General features: G+C 59.5%; 2 protein-coding genes across 39 annotated transcripts in view; one reads left to right on the top strand and one right to left on the bottom strand.

The window, feature by feature from the left end:
• Positions 1-4,169, top strand: part of KLC1 (kinesin light chain 1) — a 63,597-nt gene extending 59,428 nt beyond the window's left edge. For all 19 annotated transcript variants that reach the window (XM_063643856.1, XM_063643852.1, XM_055288027.2 and 16 more), the window contains 2 exons: positions 3,284-3,356; positions 3,837-4,169. In XM_063643856.1, the coding sequence (XP_063499926.1) occupies positions 3,284-3,356; positions 3,837-3,839 (76 nt within the window). In that variant the 3' untranslated portion in view covers positions 3,840-4,169. The remainder of the gene's footprint in view (positions 1-3,283; positions 3,357-3,836) is intronic.
• XRCC3 (X-ray repair cross complementing 3) lies at positions 291-18,014 on the bottom strand. Of its 20 annotated transcripts, XM_063643890.1 has the most exons (11): positions 17,586-17,882; positions 16,607-16,743; positions 15,424-15,490; positions 14,006-14,107; positions 13,574-13,660; positions 11,099-11,236; positions 9,589-9,801; positions 5,784-5,938; positions 1,978-2,190; positions 1,782-1,828; positions 291-1,664 (listed from the first exon to the last, which is right to left on the bottom strand). In XM_063643890.1, exons 1-11 carry the CDS (start codon positions 17,704-17,706, stop codon positions 1,445-1,447), a joined length of 1,500 nt encoding a protein of 499 aa, XP_063499960.1. In that variant the 5' UTR covers positions 17,707-17,882; the 3' UTR covers positions 291-1,444. The 20 variants fall into 20 exon arrangements, with proteins under 20 accessions (XP_063499960.1, XP_063499964.1, XP_055144021.1 ...); XM_063643894.1 differs by lacking the exons at positions 15,424-15,490; positions 17,586-17,882 and adding an exon at positions 17,976-18,006; XM_055288046.2 differs by lacking the exons at positions 15,424-15,490; positions 17,586-17,882 and adding an exon at positions 17,900-17,976.
• Positions 18,015-18,231: the final 217 nt, after the last annotated feature.

The following is an 18,231-nucleotide window of genomic DNA, read 5'->3' as shown; positions in this document are numbered from 1 at the left end:
CAGTATGGCCTCACCCCTTATCTTCCCCCCAACCAGTGCCAGCCCCCCTTCCTCCCAACTGTAGGAGCACCCACAGGCTCACCCTGGGCACATGAGGTGGGGGGTGACAATTTCTGCCTCTGGGTCGTGGGAGGAGTCAAGCCACTTAACAGTTCTGGGCCTCAATTTCCCTACCTGCAAGTGGAGATGTAACAGTACCTATCCCTAGGAGTTGTGAGGAAAACATACTTCAATGTGCATAAATTACTTAGAGCAGTGCCTGGCAGACAGCAAGAACCAGGTCCTGGAACTGCATCCATTGAACATTTATTTGTCAAAGGCCTAGTCTGTGCCAGGCAGCGCCTGGAGGCACTGGGTGGGGGGGTGGAGGGGGTTGTACGGTGGGAATCAAGGGGGTCACCACTCTGCCCATGGGGAGGCCATGCCACTTTGACTGCTGGGTGGATATTTCAGCATCTGCAGCCAGATGTGTTCCCAGGAGGCTCTGCTTTCCGGCCAGATGTAAGGCCTGGCCATAGTGTGGGACTGGGTCTACAGGTGGCCCTGCCAGGAGTCCTGCCATATCCCTACCAGAGTGCCATGCAGCCAGGCCAGGGCTGAGCTGGGCGCCCAGAGCCCCAGGGCCAGGATACACCAGGACTCTCTTTCCTCTCAAACTGGGATCCTCTTTGCCCAGAACTGTGTTCCCAGGTGGCTGACGAGCCTGTCATGTGCCAGCCCTGCACTGCCTGTGCTCCTCTGACCGGCTGTGGCGGTGGCACAGGCCACACTACTAGAGACAAGGCAGCCCCCCCACCCCCAGGTTCTCCTGGACCCTGGAACTGGAGGTCGGTGGGATATGCTTTCTCCACCTTGTACCATACTGAAGTTTTGTGGGGCACAGTGTGTGCCGGGGTGGGGCTCCCGGGAGCCAAGGACCCAGAGGTGGGTGAGGAGGAACCTCCTGCCTGCAGCCCCGCTATGGCCTGAGTGGGGAGGGGGGTAAGGACTGCCCTGTGTGCAGGAGGGGAGACCCTCGTGGGCACGGTCCCAAGGCTGAGGGAGTCTGAGGCCCCAGCCTAGGGGGCAGGCCTCAGATGCGACCCCAGGTGGGCTTCCATGTGGAGAGAAGAAGCAGGGGGCTCCCAGGGAGTCACTGTAGGACACCCCAGGCTCCAGCCCTGGGAATCTCCTGTCCCCAAGGACCAGCTCAGCAGTGGGGACCAGGTACTCAGCAAGGGGGCCTGTCCCCAGACCTAGGGAGAGGCGGAACAGCCCCCCAGCGCAGGTGGGGGTCAGTCTGTGGCCACCGTCTTCGGATGAGGAAGTGGAGTCGCTGCCCTGGAAGAGCTGTGTCTGAACCAGGCTCCCAGCTGTACCACGGCCAAGGCAGACAGCATTTTAAAGGCTGGAGCCCCGTGTGTCAGAGCTTCTCAGGCAGGGCTGTTGTGCAGCCGCCACCGTGTCAGTGGGACTGGGTCCCAGGTGTCCCTCGCACCCCTTCTGCACTGATCGTGTAGGAACAGGAGGAGGGGGGCAGGTGGGGGGCAGAGAGCACCCGCAGGGTCCGGGCTGGGCAGCCGAGGGCTGCCTCTTCCTCACGGAGCCGGTCAGCCAGCAGTCTCACCAGGAGCTGGTTAGCCCAGGTTATGCCAAGGGCTGGGGAAACACGCTCGTCCCAGAACCTGAGAAACAGGAAGCAGGCAAGCTAGTGCTCAGGCTTGGTGGCCCCGCCCACTTTGGCCCGGCTGTGCCCCTGGCACCTGTGCAGAGAGGTACACACACCACATGGCTGCACTCACCCCAGCGGCCCGTGTGCTGCGCCCTGCTCCTCCATGGCCTCTGTCACCTGGAAGAGCACAGTCCAGGTCAGCTGCAACCCGCAGGAGCTGGAGGCCACCTCACTGCCACCCGCCCCACCTCCAGACCGGCTCTCTCTGCTTCCACATCCTGGCTAAAAATATGAGCTCATGGGTGCACCCCTGCCTTGGTGCCCACCTGGTTGATGCACAGCACAGGGCTCTGGAAGGCACTGCTCAGCTCACGCAGCGCGGCCCCCAGGGACTGCAGACGCCTGGCCCTGGGGGCGGAGGCCTGGCTGTCAAATTCACAGCGGAATGGGGCTGCCACCGAGTCGATGACCACCAGGCGAGCCATGCCCCGAGACAGCAGTACGGGGACCTTCTTATTCACACACTCCAACAAGGTGTCCTGTGGGGACAGCTGTCATTGTCTATGCTGGTCAGCAAGCCCCCGCCCCAGGTGACCAGACCCCGTTTGGACTGTCACTCGACCGTCTGACTCAAAACGTTCCCGCCCATCGGGCTCACAGTGCCCATACTCTGTAGTCCCCATACTCTGAGCCCAATTCTGTATTTTTCTCAAAAAGCCTCCAACTATAGAAGCTTCAGGGTCACACAACTGGTTCCCTGGGCCCCATGTCCTTCCTCTGGCCCTCCCAGGCAGTCACCCCTTGGCTGTGCCAACACTGTCCTCTGTAGAGGCGTCCTTTGCGCAGGCTCCTGAGTGAATCCTTGGAGGGGTCTGCTCTCCTTCTGCCATGGTTTCACCCTCTCCCCCTCACAGGTCAGCAGCAACCAGCCCCCTCCTTCAGTGGCCCCACACCAGGTACTCAGACCACCCGAACCTGGCCACAGTGCCACCAAAGCCAGCCCGTGGTGGCCATGACCACCTGGGCCATGACCTCTTCAGACGCTCAGCAAGGCAGGGGCCTGATGCCCTTCAGGCGTTACTCAGGCGAGTCAGGCCTGGCCTCCCTCTGCCAAGCCATGGGGCACTCTGGGAGACCACCTGGGGGTCAGGATGGGGCTGTAGGTTGAGACACCCTCAAGGCCAGTGCCTCCCGTGCACCCAGCCCTGTGCTCTGAGCTGGCCTGGCCTGGCCAGGGGGTGGAAACAGCCCTGTGCCCAGCGGCTCCCAGGAGAGCTTCCAGGGGTGGGGCCTCCAGGGAAGGCAGGTGTCCTCGGCCTCCCTCTGGGCGCTGCCGTGGCCTGTGGGTGCCAGGGCCATTGGCATGGCTGGCCTGGCCTCTGACAGCAGAGCTTGGTGAGCCGTGGTGATGGGGGAGGGTGGCACAGCTGCTCCTGGCACCAAGCAGGGTAGTTCAGGCCCCATGGGCCTTGCCAGCAGCTCTGGCCAGATGGAGGCTGCTAAGGGGTCCTTAGGCTGCCCCTCAAGTCCAAGGTCTGCAGCCACACACATGGTGTCACGCCCGGAGCTCTGAAGACGCCTGAGGGCCCGCCTGCACGCCCTGAGTGAAACTCGTCTGTGCTTCGTCTCCAGGGCGTCTCCGGCCGAGCCTCTTTTTGTGGAAAACGACAGCAGCAGCAGTGGCCTGGAAGACGCCACCGCTAACGTGAGTCCCACGGCCTGCAGCCCCAGGAAGCAGGCAGCTGGGCCAGGGAGGGACTCTGCACGTGCAGGGACTGGGGAGGCTGGGGATGGGCAAGTGGTGACTGCTGCTAGCTGCCGGGCTGGGCCTCCAACAGGGGCTTGGCTCAGAGGTCCCCATCCTCATCCACGCCCAAGGGCCACAGAGGAGTCGGGGTGGGGGTGGGAACAGCACCAGGCTCTGCTTATGCAAGAGAAGGCTCTGTGTCCACACCCCTGGCCTCCCCCGTGCCAGATGCAGGCCTTTGGTGCTCCAGAGAGCAGAGACCAAAGACACACCGGTCCCCCATGACCCCTCGGCCCCAGGGAGGCTCACAACCAGCAACACCCTCTTCTCTAGGCAGACTTGGGGTGGGGGCTCCCCAGAGAGCTGTTTCCAGAACAGAACTTAGTAACACTGTCAGGTTTTGGCGGCCCAGCCCTGACCTGCTATCTTCTCTTGCAGTGACCCCGACCTGGCCCCGCTCCAGGATGGGACTGCCGAGTGTGGCCTGGAGCTGGCCCGGGACAGCCAGGGCGGCAGGGAGGGCCCCTGGCCGGGAGCCGCAGCGCCCACTCATTTCTCCTGCGTCTGTGTGTGGGGGGCATGATACTAATGACCACACGGCTGGCGTGACCTTGGGGCTGGAGCTGGGCCTAAGCTGGTGCCCTGGTGCGGCCAGGAGACCTGGGGCATGAGCTGGGCCCACGGCTCCCTTCCCATGTGTAACCTCCTCACGTTGTGTGCGATAATGTATTCTATTGTACATTTTTTTAAATTAAAAGTTTATATGCCTTATGCTTTACTTGAAAGTTTTTATAAGACCTCTTAGAAGTGGGGGAAGGCTGGCTGGGCGCGGTGGCTCACGCCTGCAATCCCAGCACTTTGGGAGGCCGAGGTGGGTGGATCACCAGGTCAGGAGATCGAGACCATCCTGGCTAACATGGTGAAACCCCGTCTCTATTAAAGATACAAAGAATTAGCCAGGGGTGGTGGCGGGTGCCTGTAGTCCCAGCTACTCGGGAGGCTAAGGCAGGAGAATGGCGTGAACCCGGGAGGCGGAGTTTGCAGTGAGCTGAGATTGCGCCACTGCACTCCGGCCTGGGCGGCAGCGAGACTCCGTCTTAAAAAAAAAAAAAAAAGTTGGGGAAGGCCCACCCAGGAGCTGTTCTGCCAGGCCACAGCCACGTCTAGGGTGGGCTAGACATGGCAGCTACTCCCCCTGCACAGGGCAGAATTTCCTTATTTGCCTTTGGTCAGGGGTTTACTCCCAAACTTCCCATCTTTTATTCTGCATCTTTTCTACTTCATCACTTCTCCCTCCCAGGATGATCTCTATAAACTAAGCACTGACAGCTCACAGCACTGCTGCCCCAGCTGCAGGGATGGGTCCCAGCCTCTCTTGCCTGCTTCTTGGCTACAGGACGGACTCCACTGGCCCCCGGTGAGTGGTCCCTGCTCTCTGCAAGGCCCTGCCATGGGTCCCTCCTCCAAGCCCAGGCAGTGTCTGCAGGGAAGCCAGCAGCCAGGCAGTGATCAAGGATCTGAGGTCGCCTGTCTGAGCTGGGTGCCCGGCGGGCCTTGGCTAGGTGGAGTCCCTGTGCCCCTAGTGAGGGCCTCTTCCTCTCAGAGGCAAGGGTGAAACCAACACAGCTATCTCACCAGGACAGCAGCCTGGAGAGCAGGTCCCATCCTTCTCAGGGCGGTGGTCTCCTGGGGCAGCTGGTCAGGGGCCCACAGCCCAGAGGAGGCCCTTGCCACCCGCCTGGGGCTTCTCTTCCCCACTCCGTCTTCATAAGCAGGGCTGACAGATGGTGCCCAGTTACATCTGAGTTTCAGATCATGAAGAAAGTTGATCTGAATATGGGCATCCTCATTCTAGAACACGCTTCGAAGCTGCCTGAGATTCAGATGTAACTGGGTGTCGCAGCCTGCCGCCCTGCCTGCATGGCCCACAGCCACTCCTGGCCAGGATTCTGTTTGGCCAAACTGCTGTCCTGAGCCTCCGCCTAGGCCCATCTGTGCACGTCCTCGTGAAATCCGGTTTTGGCAATCCCTGCTGAGATTGTAGCAGGACCCCTGCCCTCCGTATCCAGTCACCCTCAGTAGCTGACTGGTCCATCCTCCACAGTCCCCAGGGGCAGTCTGATCCCCAAGGCCCACCTTCAGCAAGGGTCCTGGCAGGATGCTTCAGTCAGAACCCCCTCCCCTGCCAGTTCCTCTCAGTCACTCTCCATCCTCTGACCCCACCTGTTCCTTGGGCGTAAACCCCCACGACCCATGCTGTGTTCAGAGCTGAGCCCCATCTCTCCCTGCCCTGCTGCGAGACCCCACTGCCGTGGTGGCTACACCTGCCCCAGTGGTCCTGAATAGCTTGCCTTAGGGGTGTCATGGGGCTTCTCCCACACTCACCACATCAGCCACGTGCTCGATGAAGATCTGGCTGCCAAATTGGAGCTTCTGAAGCAGCTCTCCTGGAACGTCAGTGCGCAGCCGCGGCTGCTGGGCCATGAGCTGCTGCAGGCGCTTGTGCGGGAAGGCGTCTTCCGTGCAGATGTAGACGGCTCCTGGGAAGTGAGAGTGCCTGATGTGCCCAGGGGACTCCAGACGGGCCTGTGACTGCCACACAAATCAAGCGCAGATGTCTCCCGCCATTTCTAACTCCCTGCCCCTCATAGGTAGGCCCCTGGCCCGGGGAGGGAGGAGGCTGGTGCTGGTTCTCACCCTCACACTGGCAGCCACCTTCGGGGCCAGGTGACTCCTCAGGAGGAATACGGGCTGGGCCTCCACTTCTGACACCCAGGCAAGGACTTCCCTGTCCTGGGCCCTGGGCCGGAATGGCCACAGATGGGAGGTCTCTCCTGCTCCACCCTGCCCCTCCTTCCCCCCGTGCCCCTCTGTTCCCCACTGCAGGGCAGCGAGCAAGTGGCAGCATCAGGGCAACGCCTTCTGGAAATGGCCCCTGAGCCCCGACACACGGCCACCCTCAAGGCCCCCAGTGAGCAAGTGTTTCCTCTCTTCAAAGCTCTTGCAATCTGGACTCCATGGTGCAATTCAAAAAGCCAGCTTGAAAAGACACGTGTTGGTGAGGATGTGGAGAAGGCGGACCCCTGAACCATGCGCGCTGCCGCTAGGAATGTAAAATGGTGCAGCTCGGAAAACAATTGGTACTTCCTTAAAAAGTTAAACACAAATCACATGACCCAGCAGCCCCACTCCTAGGTAGATACCCAAGAGAAAACACGTCCGCCTGGAGACACACACCAATGTCCACCGTAGCACGTTTCATGACAGCCCCGGGGGAGACGGCCCAAAGGCCATCAACTGAGGAGTGGACGAATGGAATGCGGCCCATCCTTACAGTGGGATGATTCAGTCTTAAAAGGGAAGGCAGTTTTGACACCTGCTCCAGCATGGATGAACCTCGAAAGCGCAATGCCAATGAAGGAAGCCCGTCACGAGACCACGTGCTGTCCGGTTCCACTCGCGTGGAGCTCCCAGGACAGGAAGAACCACAGGTAGAGAAAGGGGATGCAGGCTGCTGGGGGTGGGGCTGACTGCTCATGGGTGGGGTGTCCTTTTGGGGTGAGGGAACTGTTCTGGAATTGGATAGTGGTGACGGGCACAGAACTTTGTGCTTCTATTAAAAGCCACTGAATTTATTTTATTTTTTTTATTTTTGAGAGACAGAGACTCACTCTGTCGCCCAGGCTGGAGTGCAATGGCGCAATCGCAGCTCACTGCAACCTCTGCCTCCCAGGTTCAAGTGATTCTCCTGCCCCAGCCTTCTGAGTAGCTGGGATTACAAGGCGTGCGCTACTATGCCCAGCTAATTTTTGTATTTTTAGTAGAGACTGGGTTTCACCATGTTGGTCAGGCTGCTCTGGAACTCTCGACTTCATGATCCGCCTGCCTCAGCCTTGGCCTCCCAAAGTGCTGGGATTACAGGCGTGAGGCACTGCACCTATCAGGCCGAACTGTACACTTTTAGAGGGAATTTTATGGCATGTAAATTACATCTCAATTTAAAAAACAGGAATGCTTAGGGGGACTGATTTGAGTAATAATAAAACTCCAGTTTCCTGCAAAAACAAAAACTAAAACAAAAAAAAGGCCGGCGAGCTCTCTTAAGCATTGACTATGCCAGGAAGGCTGCCCAGCCAGGAGCCCGTGGCCCATGGGGGTCATCGTGTTCCTGCAGTAGTGCATGCAGTTGTGGGAGAGCCAGCACCCCCATGCTGGGTCATGCAGCCTGTTTGTGAGTGTCCGCATAACCTTTATTTCTGACCTGATTTTGTTTTGACAGAATTTCAAACATAAAGAAGAGTTGCAAAAATGGGTCAGGAACCCCCTGCCCCATTCTGTGTCAGAACTAAGCTTCTGAGAAGCATCTGGCCCACTTGAGGCCAGGGACGTACAAATACTGCCTTGGGAGGCCACATCCCTTTTGTGGCTGGTTCCCTTCCCCACCAGTGTCCCCAGCCGTGACTGTGCCCCTAGTCAGGAGGCCACAGGAAGGTCGGGGCCCTGGGCTTTCTCCGTCCTGTTGGCTGGAGAGAGGCTGGGCTGGAAGGCTCGGAAGCAGGTGAAACCGGTCAAGCAGCGTGTTTTTGTTGGGGTGACGTATGTAGGGGCTGCACAGTCATGGGGACATCGTGAAGCTGGCAGGAGGGTGGCTGTGGGCAGCCCAGCGGTGGGCGGGGCCCCAGCAGGCCTGGGAGAGCCTCATGCGGCTTAAGCATGGGACTCGGAATCACTCCAGAGCCCGCCTGCCACTTTCTTTTCAAAATTTGGGCCTTTAGATTGGATCCAGGAAAAGAAGTCATTTCCCCAGGAAAGCACATCTGATCCCTAGCCTTGCATGTGGTCACGGTGGCCGTGGGGCCTCCTCCCTGCCCCTGGCTTGCAAGGCTAGACTGTGCTCTCATCCGCAGCAGTCACTGGGCTGGGCACAGCTGGGGCATTCAGGGAGGGTGTCCTCAGGCTTCCGTGTCCCTGGGTAGCGGGGAGTATGGGCTTCACTGAAAAGGCCAACGGGGTGGAAGCTCAGGGGAAGTCATTGCACAAATCAGATTTGCATGAAGCCTGGCGCGGAGGACGCTGGAGAATGAGGGCGGCTCCCGTCCCGTCCCTGAGCACGCTCGAGTCCCGCCTCCACCTCACAGCAGCTCTTCCGTGGGGCAGGTGGGAGACTCCCATTTTCAAGGCCAACCCCTATCCTCCCGGCTTCTGGCTGTCTCCAGGCTCATCCCTGAGACCAGCCGCAGGGACTCAGGCACCTGACAGGAGGGCGCCCTCCCCTGGGCTGCAGGGACAAAAATGCCTGTGGCGTGAGCAGACCCCAGCTGGGCTCTCAGGAGACCCTCACCCTCCACCCAGCACTGAAGCCTGGGCAGGCACAGCACACCCTGGGTCCCGGGGACGATGCTGACCTGAGGGTGGCAGAGGTGAGGTTCCCAGCCACACTGCAGCTGGCAGGTCAGGCCCGTGAGGAGGTGGCTGGCTGGGCCTGTGGGTCCAGGGCCTGGGGTCCCGCCCTGTGTGGGAAGTGAGCCTAGCAGATGCGCTCGAAGGCGCCACTGATGAAAAATGCTGCCACTCTGTGTTCACGTGGAGTTTAAGACAACGTGGGAATCGCATGTTGACACCAGGGAATTGGTTTAAAAGTTAAGGAGCTGCTAAGAAACATCTCTCCTACTCACAGCTCACAGTTTAAAACTACGTGAACTTTTAACACCTGAGAGACCCAAGCAGGCACGCTCTGAAAGCTTCAGTCCAATGCAGGGAACCCTCGTTTCACAGACAGAGCCGTACAGGCTCAAGAGGCCGCGCCACGAGCATACCCGGCCTGGCGGCGGGGCACCCGGGAGAAAGGCCGTGCTGCCAGCTCTGTGGACTCCGTGCTTGGCAGTTGTGCTGAACGTGGGCCAGCATCGCTGTGCTCAGCCAGCGACCCCTGGGGGCCTAGCTCTGCTGAGGGCCGGCTGCCTGGTGGTGGAGTTCGTACCCTCCCACCCCTCCTGCTGTCAGCTGAGCCCAGCCTCACTTCCCCCTCCCTGTTCTGGAAGGAGCGAGGGCAGTCAGGGCGAGAAGGAGGGAGACGCAACGGTAGGAACAGCGCAAGAGGCGGCCATTCCCCCACCTCAACGGAAAGCTGTCCCGCACACAGCAGGGGCCGCCCACCTGCCTAGACCCCACAGAAGGGGTGGCCACTCACCAGCCTCCAGGCCTCCGTGCTGCCGCGGGAACTGCACAGCCAGGCAGAGCTGCAGCGCCAGCTGGGTCTTCCCTGCCGAGCTGCATCCGGCCAGCTCAGTGATGCCGTCCAGGGGTAGGCCACCGCGGAGGAGCGCGTCCAGCACCGGGCAGCCGAGGCTCAGGCGCTGGTGCTGCGCGGGGAACCGCTGCTTCTGCTGGTGCAGCTGCAGTGCTAAAGGGCAGAGATGGCGTCAGGCCTGACTCTCCTGGGCCTGTGGGCAGGGCTGGGGACTGCGGGAGGCACGGCCAGCCTGCCTGTGCCAGGTGCAGTATGGCTGGAGCACAGGTGCCTGCGGTCACGAGGGGTGAGCAAGGTGCTGAGGGCAGGGAGGGGTGGACCGGCCGGGAAGGACAGGTGTACCTGAGATGCAGAGTCAGGGGGAGCCCCAGGGCCACCATCACATGCCCCCAGGGATCCCCCCTATGGGGCAACTGCAGCACCAGACGCCTTCAGCCAAAGCTTCCAGAGAGCCCCGAAGCACTCCCTAACTGCCTCCATGTGAAGAAAAAGGCCCAGCTCCATCCAGCTGGGATGCCCTGGGGTGCTGAACCATTCTCAAGTGGCTTTAACGGGCTCCCCCCGTGTGTGCTGTCAGTGCTCTGTGACAGACGCCATTCTAGATCGATGCTGGTCACAGCCTCTTGGCTAAAGGGCCTTGGATGAGCCATTCAACACAGCCTCCTCCATGACACCGAAGCCCCTCAGGGCGAGGCTCAAGGTGGGACACGTGGTGCAGGCTGCGCTCTTGGCCTGGGGCCTGGGCCGGGAGGGGGAGCCCCTCCCTCGGAGTCTGCACACTGCCTTGGGCACCCTGTCCAGGTGGAGCAGGCCACCCTGACTGTGAGGCCTGCCCAGAGCCCTTCCCACAGCACCATGTGTGCGGCTGTGGCACCTGCCCACTATGGCAGCCCCAAGTTCAGTGTGTTCCTTGGGGCCCGGGCCACTGAGCCACCTGCAGGGGAGGGAGGACCCTGCTCATGCCAGGACCCCGCTGCCCACTAGGGCCTGCTCAGATGCAGGGATGGAAACCTTGTCTGTCCAGGCACATGGGGTTCCCTGGGTACCTCCTTCCCCTGCAGAGACCTGGTTTCCCACACATGGTGGTGGGACCGCGGCCAGGGCCCCATCTCACACTGTGCCCACACTGCCAGAGCCTGAAGGGCTCTGGGTGCTGACTGCCAAATCCACCCCTGCTTCCTGCACCCCCCTCCTCTGGCCCATGGAGCAAGGTCCCCAGGAGGCCCCACAGCCCCTCTGTGTCCACCTCACGCATCTTCTGACCCGATGCTGTGACCACAGCCCCATGGGTGTAGGACAAGCAAGATGGGAACTCTGGGGCTGGAGCAGCTGCCACACGCCCTGAGGCTAGTCCCTGGGTGGAGTCTGCACAGCCCCACGCCCTGCACCACTGGGACCATGATGCTGGAGCCACATGTCACCCCTGGCAGAGATGCCAGGACCCACCTACCTGTAACGATGCTGCTTCCCCGCAGGTGTAAGGATGCCGTTCTCAGCAAGTGCCAGACCTCGGGGCTGGAGAGGTTGGTCAGTCTCTTCAAGTCTGGTCCAGAAAAGCGTAAAACCTCCTTTACCGATTTCAGTTTGGCTGAAATAACACAGATAAATTACAGGAAAATGTCAGACTGTCATAATGCAGGGCAACACAGTGATAAAAGGTGCTTTGTAAGAGCGCTGTGAGAGCACCGTGCTTCCGATTCTGGGGACAAGGTAGGTAGGGACCGGATCCCCTGCTCCCTGGAAACCCTGGACAGTGTGGCGTGGCGTCCAGCAGCCCTGGGTCCTGGCACTTGGACGGACGCCAGCCTCGTGAGCTGGGGCAGAAGCCAGAAGATGGGGCCGGGCAGGTCCTGGTGCTGACAGCAGGTCCCAGCGCTGAGAAGAAACGACAGGCACCCAGTTCCATGCCAGCTGGAGACAGTGCTCCAGAAAGGGGCAGGAAAAAACCAGCACCGAGCTTTCCACCGCCCGCCCACCAGGCACGGATCTGGGCTGAGCCGCGGGTAAGGACACGTGCCCTGGGGAGGGGAGTGCTGGGAGGGAAGCAGAGCCCAAGTCCAAACGCCAGCTGTGCAGGGCAGTCAGGGCAGGGGGCAGAGCACGTGCGAATCAGAACGGTGGTGGCAGCAGTTACAGAGGTGCAGATCCCCAGGACCTGCCATTTGGGAAGGAGGGCAAGGAAGTTAATTTTGGACTCGGATAAGTGCATCACTTTCTAATTTCAAACTCGTAGGAAGACGACAAATGCTGCAGACTGATCAGCTGATCAGGGAAGTGCGAGGAAGCGCACACGAGAGGGAGCAGTGGTGGATGAAGGGCCCCGCCCAGCTACGGACACTTACACTCGCCACATCAGAACCCCCCTCAACACGGGTGCGCTGAACGCTGCAGTGAAAAGACAACCATTGTCAGGCTGGAAAACAGTAAGCACTGGTATGATCTTCAGAAAAGCCACACAGAAAACACAGGGAGATGGACAGGTGGGAATGAAGAAAGTGCCCCTGGGTTTCACCAGATCCAGCGGAGAGGGCTTCCCGCAGACAGGCTGCTCCAGAAGGCTCTGTGGGCCCTGAGGACTCGCCGGGATCGGGGCTATGGCGGGGCGCTCCCCCTGGTAAGCCTCACAGCCCCAGCCCCCTTCACAGCTACGAAGTCTGCAGGGACTTCTGGAAACATTGGTTTTTGGATAAGAGACACAGGTAAGAAAGGAACTCCCTGGCTGAGCCCTTCTCTGTCCCTGCTCTGCAAGCGTCGTGTCTGCAGCTGTGGCAGCAGCTGTGATCACAAGGCCACCAATAGCCAAGGATGGAGGGTCAGGACAGCGAGGCCCTGCCCTGTCACCAGGCCGCTGCAGCAGCTCCATGAGCACTCCGGCTTCTCGCCGCAGACAGCATGCTGAGGTTCACGTAGCTGAGGCCCTGGGAGACGGGGGAGGATGGAAGATGGCAGGAGGGTGCCCGGACGACAGCCAGGTGGCTGGCATGGGGAGCAGGGGGCAGGGGCTGCACGTGGGGCCTGAGCTTTGAGCATTTACTAACTCGGGGGATAAAAGATGCTGTAAGAAAGAAAAGGATCCCCTGCAACACAGCAGGTTCAACAATGGCCAGCATGCACCCAGTCACAACCCTGACGGCTGATGTCACCCAAACTAGGTTCTAAGCATGGGCAGCGAGCTGGGGGGAGAGGAGGTTGGGGTACACAGGTGTAGGCACGCTCAGTCCTCACAGCCCCCAACAGAAGTCCATGGATAATCAATAACACTGACAAATCAAACATTACACATCAACACATTTAGGAGCCCAGATGTAAATATTTTTTTTTAAAATAACTAAAAGATGGCAGGGCACGGTGGCTCACGCCTGTAATCCCAGCACTTTGGGAGGCCGAGGCGGGCGGATCACGAGGTCAGCAGATCAAGACCATCCTGGCTAACACAGTGAAACCCCGTCTCTACTAAAGATACAAAAAATTAGCCGGGCATGGTGGCGGGCGCCTGTAGTCCCAGCTACTCGGGAGGCTGACTCAGGAGAATGGTGTGAACCTGGGAGGCGGAGCTTGCAGTGAGCTGAGATCGCGCCACTGCACTCCAGCCTGGGCGACAGAGCAAGACCCAGCTCAAAAAACAAAAACAAACAAACAAAAAAACCAAAAAAAACCAAAAAACTAAAAGACTTTATGTGGCTCCATTTTACCTTTTAGGCAATATACATGTATTACTTGGATAAAAATAAAAGTAACTGAAAGAAATCCATGCAGTTAAGAACACACACACACAGCTGAAAATCCCATAGTACATCCCGCCCTCGGTTTAATAATCAGGGTAGGCAAAGGGAGGAAGGCTTAGCCAGCCAGCATTTTGTTAACCTGCCTTATATAAAGTGCACACACCCACCCACACCCTTTATGTAAATAGAAATAAATGTACCTTTCTTAATTGCAGCAATAATTCTGGGATTCAGGTCCAGTAGATCCAAATCCATTTTGTTGGTGGGCTGGCCACCAGGATGAATAACTTCCCAGGAAAGACAGAACAATAGATGCAAATTCTGAGGCACTCGCCTTCAGTTCAAAGCCTGTGGGAGGCCTGAACCAGGGAAGTGACAGCAGCCGAGGTGTCCGTGTCATCGGGCTCTGTCACTGAGGGTGGAGTTGACTTCACTGTAGAGGGAAGGCTGTCTAGCTACATCTAGGGCAACATGTCTGTAATTTACCTCTAAGAATTATTTAGCAGCTTAGAACCCATTCCAGACACTGATGCATTTGAAAAATCCCCCAAACCCACCACATTTACCCCCTGTGGAAAGTGCTAGAAATAAGACCATCCTCCCGTGGCAGGTGAGTGCCCTGCCTGACTCACCTCTCTGGGGCTCGGGGATGACCCGCGCGTTTTTGGCTGACTTGACTGAGGCATCTCTTGCACTCTGCAGTTTAATTTCCCTTAAGTGTCTCCCTGGGGACTCTGGAAAGAGTGGGAAGGTGAGTCTGGGATTGGCAGGGTGCTCAGGGAATCCGAACATCGGTGGCCCCCAGCTGTCTCAGCAGCCAACAGCAGAAGACAGCTTCCTGTGGGACGGGAGGAAGGCACTGTGGACCCCACCCAGCCTCTCCCAGGAAGGGAGCTGGCAGCCCTTCGACAGCCCGAGCCTGGCCCAGCGAGGCAGAAGCTCAGCTCTTCTCCCCTCCGGCCTCGGCGGGCTGCTCAGGGACTCAGCCTGGGGTCACATAAGGCCTTTCCAACAGGCCACTCGGCATCCCCTGTTGACTTCCCAAATGGCGAGACCAAGAGTGTCCAGGGCACCGGGAAACCGGAAGGCAGCAGCCTCGAGGGCCAGGCCCAGGGTCCATGTCCTCCAGTGAGGCCCGGCGCCCTTGGCTGTAACCCAGCAGAGGAAAGGGCAGGCCACGGACTTGGAGAAGGTTTTCCCTTGGACCATGCAGAATGTGGCACTGGTCTGGACATGATCACGCTGGTCACTCGTATGTCCATGCTCAGCCTGCTCAGGGAGATAGGCCCGGCGTGGAGAACAGACTGCAGGAGCCACAGGCTGAGGCACGCCCCCAGGGACCTCGTGACGCGGGCAGGGCAGGGAAGCTGGTGCTCCAGGATGCGTTTCCTGCCCACGCACCAGGCTCCTGGGGCCCCACGGCCTGTGGGTTTTCTGAGCAAGGGACAGGGAGGTGCCCAGGCCTGGTTGCCCAGGCAGGCCTGACAGGAACTGGCGAGAAGCCACCCTGGAGGGCTGGGCGCAGGCCAAGGCAGGGCGGTGGGGTGCTGAACCAGCTCCAAACTGCTGGCAGAGCTGGCCAGAGTGAGGAAGTGAGGTTCCCAAGCACGGAAGGCAAATCAGAAAGGAATGCCACCTCCAGGGAAGGCACTACACTGCCAAAGGAGATGTGGCCTCGCCTGGCTCGAAAAGAGGTCATTTTCAGAACATGGGACTCTCCAAGCCCTGAGGACAGGAGGCAGCCTGGGGAGTATGAACCTCGCGCCTGGTAGGGGACCCCACACCCGAGGCACCACCCAAAACAGCCCAGATCTGCACCGGAGGGATGGCTCCCTGAGCAGGTGTGACTGTCACAGACAGGCTGGGCCTGGGGGCTGTCAGTAGGCTGTGCCCCGGGCTGGGTCTGGATACAAAACTTGGACTGTGTCAAGCAGCGGGACACTGGCAAGAGCACCCGGAAGGCCAACACGTGGCTGCAACGTCTCCCACCTTCAGGACGTGGGCCAAGGCACCTGGAAGCAGAGTGCCCACTGATGGATAACAGACTCACTGCCTGGCCAATGGCAGTCCGGCTCCTGAGGCTCCTCCGGGGCCCTCTGTGCAGATGCTGGTGAGAACTTGGTTTAACAGGCCCGGCTCAAAGTCGGTTTAGCGAGGACCTCCTCCCGTGTCCCATCACCCTTGACAGCTGATGAGGCTCCTCATCTTCCACTGTCCCCAGGGCGGCCTGATCTCCTGGCAGGTCAGTTTAACCCGCATCCCCTTCACCCCTGGGGGTTCCTCTTAGCAACCTTCCACCCTCTGCCCTCGCCCAGCTCTGGAGCTATAAGCCGCCGCCAGCCCATGGCCTGTTCAGAGCTGAGCCCAGCCTCTCTCCCACTCCAAGACCCCGCTGTGGTGGTTCCAACACCTCTCAAAGTTTCTGAATGAAACCACGGTCTGCCTAACGTGCTTTCACAAGTATCCTGGAATATTTTCCCTTTAACACCAAACACCTGCCACATCCCAGACACTGGCCCGGGAGCTCCACAGACAGCCCAGCACATGCCTCTGTCCCCTCACTGCTGTGAGGGGCAAGGGTGTGACCAGCCCATCGCTCTACACCGAGGTGAAGGCCACACACAGGGAGCAGCCCACAGCAGGCAAGGGGCTGGCCCAAGACATTGTGTGTCTTCCTGCAGCACCCGAGCTGAGCAATGACTTCAGGGGGACAGCTGATGTCACGTGCTGCTAGGTGAGTACGGGTGGTCACACCAGAGCTGTCAGGCTCACACGCCAGACTCCGGAAATTCAGACCCTGGAAATGCCGTGGTTACTGCCTGGAGCTACTCTGAGCCTTCCCAGGTGGACTCACTCCTCTGCCTCGGGCCCTGGGACCTGCTGTGTAGCTTTGAAGTGATTCAGAGCACTCACATAGTCTCATGTTTTGGGGTGACCTGACCCCCCTGCAAAAGTGTGATGTCTTATCAGACCACATATGTGAGGACTCAAGTGAACTCCGCAACCTTGGGAATGCCACTTAAACCTTATCAGACACTCCCTTATGTGAGTTACTGACCCTGACTGCTGGACTGCAAAAATACAAATCAACTTGAAGGCTGGGCAGATGCTTTGAGGCAAGCTATACCCTGCTGGCCTGGGAGCTGGTCCTCGGTCCCAGCTTCTCAGAGAGCTCCCGCTCTCATGCTCTCCACTGCTACTAAGGCACACCTCGAACTCTAACCAGATCTCACCTTCCAGGGGCCCGCTCCATCCCAGCAGAGCAACTGGACTCTGGCCATTCTGGCACTCGCCTCCCTGCGGTGAATGCACCCCATCCATGGAGGCCCTGCTTCCCTGCCAGGTGTCTTCACCTCCTCCCCTCTGAGCACTGTGAACCCGAGAACAAATTGTCTTTGACAATAAACCCTGTGATTCGTGGAATCATACTTTGATCATCTCCTTATTCCCTCCACACACAAGGACCCCTGCACTGCCAATGGTCACAGCAGAGGGCAGAGTCAGCCACAGGGACCCCACCTCACAGGCTTCAACGCTGCTGATGCCTGTCATCCCAGCACCGTGGGAGGCCAAGGCGGTGGGTCGCTTGAGCCCAGGAGTTCAAGACCAGCATGGGCAACACAGCAAGACCTATTCTCTACCAAAAAAAAAAAAAAAAGCCGGGCGCCGTGGTGGCGCTTGCAGTCCCAGCTACTTGAGAGCCCGGGAGGTCGAGGTTGCACCGAGCTGTGATGGCGCCACTGCACTCCAGCCCGGGCGACAGAGCTAGACTGTCTCAAAAAAAACAATAAAAATTCACGCCTTGTAATAAGGAATTAAAGGCAGGATGAACAAACATTTTCTTCTTCTCTCTTTTTTTTTTTTTTTTTTTTTGCTTTTTGAGACCGAGTCTTTTTCTGAGCCCAGGCTGGAGTGCAGTAATGTGATCTTGGCTCACTGCAACCTCCGCCTCCCGGGTCCTGGTTCAAACAATTCTCCTGCCTCAGCCTCCCAAGCAGCTGGGATTACTGGCACGTGCCACCATGCCCAGCTAATTTTTGTATTTTTAGTAGAGACGGGGTTTCACCATGTTGGCCAGGCTGGTCTTGAACTCCTGACCTCGTGATCCGCCCGCCTCGGCCTCTCAAAGTGCTGGGATTACAGGCGTGAGCCACCGCGCCCGGCCTAAAAGATTTTCTTTCCAAATCAAAGCATTACAATAACTGTTCAGACCTCTCCCACTTCGATGCGAGGCCAGCGTGGTCCCAGGCGGAAGAGTGAAGGCATCGAAGGCCGGGGGCGCAGCCGCGGGCCCACCTCGGCCTCCCCCGAGCGGACGCCTCCCCGCGCGCATCGGGGGCCCTGGAGACCGCCTTCCCCGCCTTCCCCGCTCCGAGCGCACGCGGCCCTGCCCCGGGGAGGTGCCTGAACGCTACCCGAGCCGCGGCGGGCCCCCGGGGTGAGTGCTGCAGCCCCAGGCCCGCCTGCTCCCACAGGCTCGGGCAATGGAGACGCGCGGCCGCCCCCGCCCCTTGACCCTGCCTCACCCCTCACGCCCGCTGCCGCCCACGACCTCCGACCCCGCCGCCGCCCGACCCCGCAGCCCGGCTCGGCGGGCCTCACCTCCGGCGGGTTCCGCACTCCTCTTCGCGCCGTCCTGCCCCTCTCGGCCTTCTCCTCCAATAGGCGCCGAGCACCCTGAGTGGGCTACACCAATCAGAGACGAAGCGACGCTGACGTGACTGACTAGCTAACCAATCCAAAGTCTCAATCTCTCTGAAAGGGGCGGAGCGTACCCGAGCCAGCCCTCGCCGCCGATTGGTGACCGACCGCAGGGTGGCAGGGGAGGTGCCCTTATGCGGATTGGAGAGGGCAGCGA

This window comes from Symphalangus syndactylus, chromosome 8, assembly GCF_028878055.3.
Source record: "Symphalangus syndactylus isolate Jambi chromosome 8, NHGRI_mSymSyn1-v2.1_pri, whole genome shotgun sequence".
NCBI classification, from domain to species: Eukaryota; Metazoa; Chordata; class Mammalia; order Primates; family Hylobatidae; genus Symphalangus; species Symphalangus syndactylus.
This window is presented reverse-complemented; position numbering and strand designations above follow the sequence as displayed.

Bases quoted from the DNA above. Each gene is read 5' to 3' on its own strand.
- XRCC3 (XM_055288043.2), bottom strand. From the start codon at position 11,857: ATGCACTTATCCGAGTCCAAAATTAACTTCCTTGCCCTCCTTCCCAAA. The intron at 1,829-1,977 runs GTGGGCACCAAG...GTGCTCTTCCAG, and splicing joins CTGTGCTGTGCATCAACCAG to GTGACAGAGGCCATGGAGGA. The intron at 1,665-1,781 runs GTGAGTGCAGCC...CCTGTTTCTCAG, and splicing joins GCAGCACACGGGCCGCTGGG to GTTCTGGGACGAGCGTGTTT.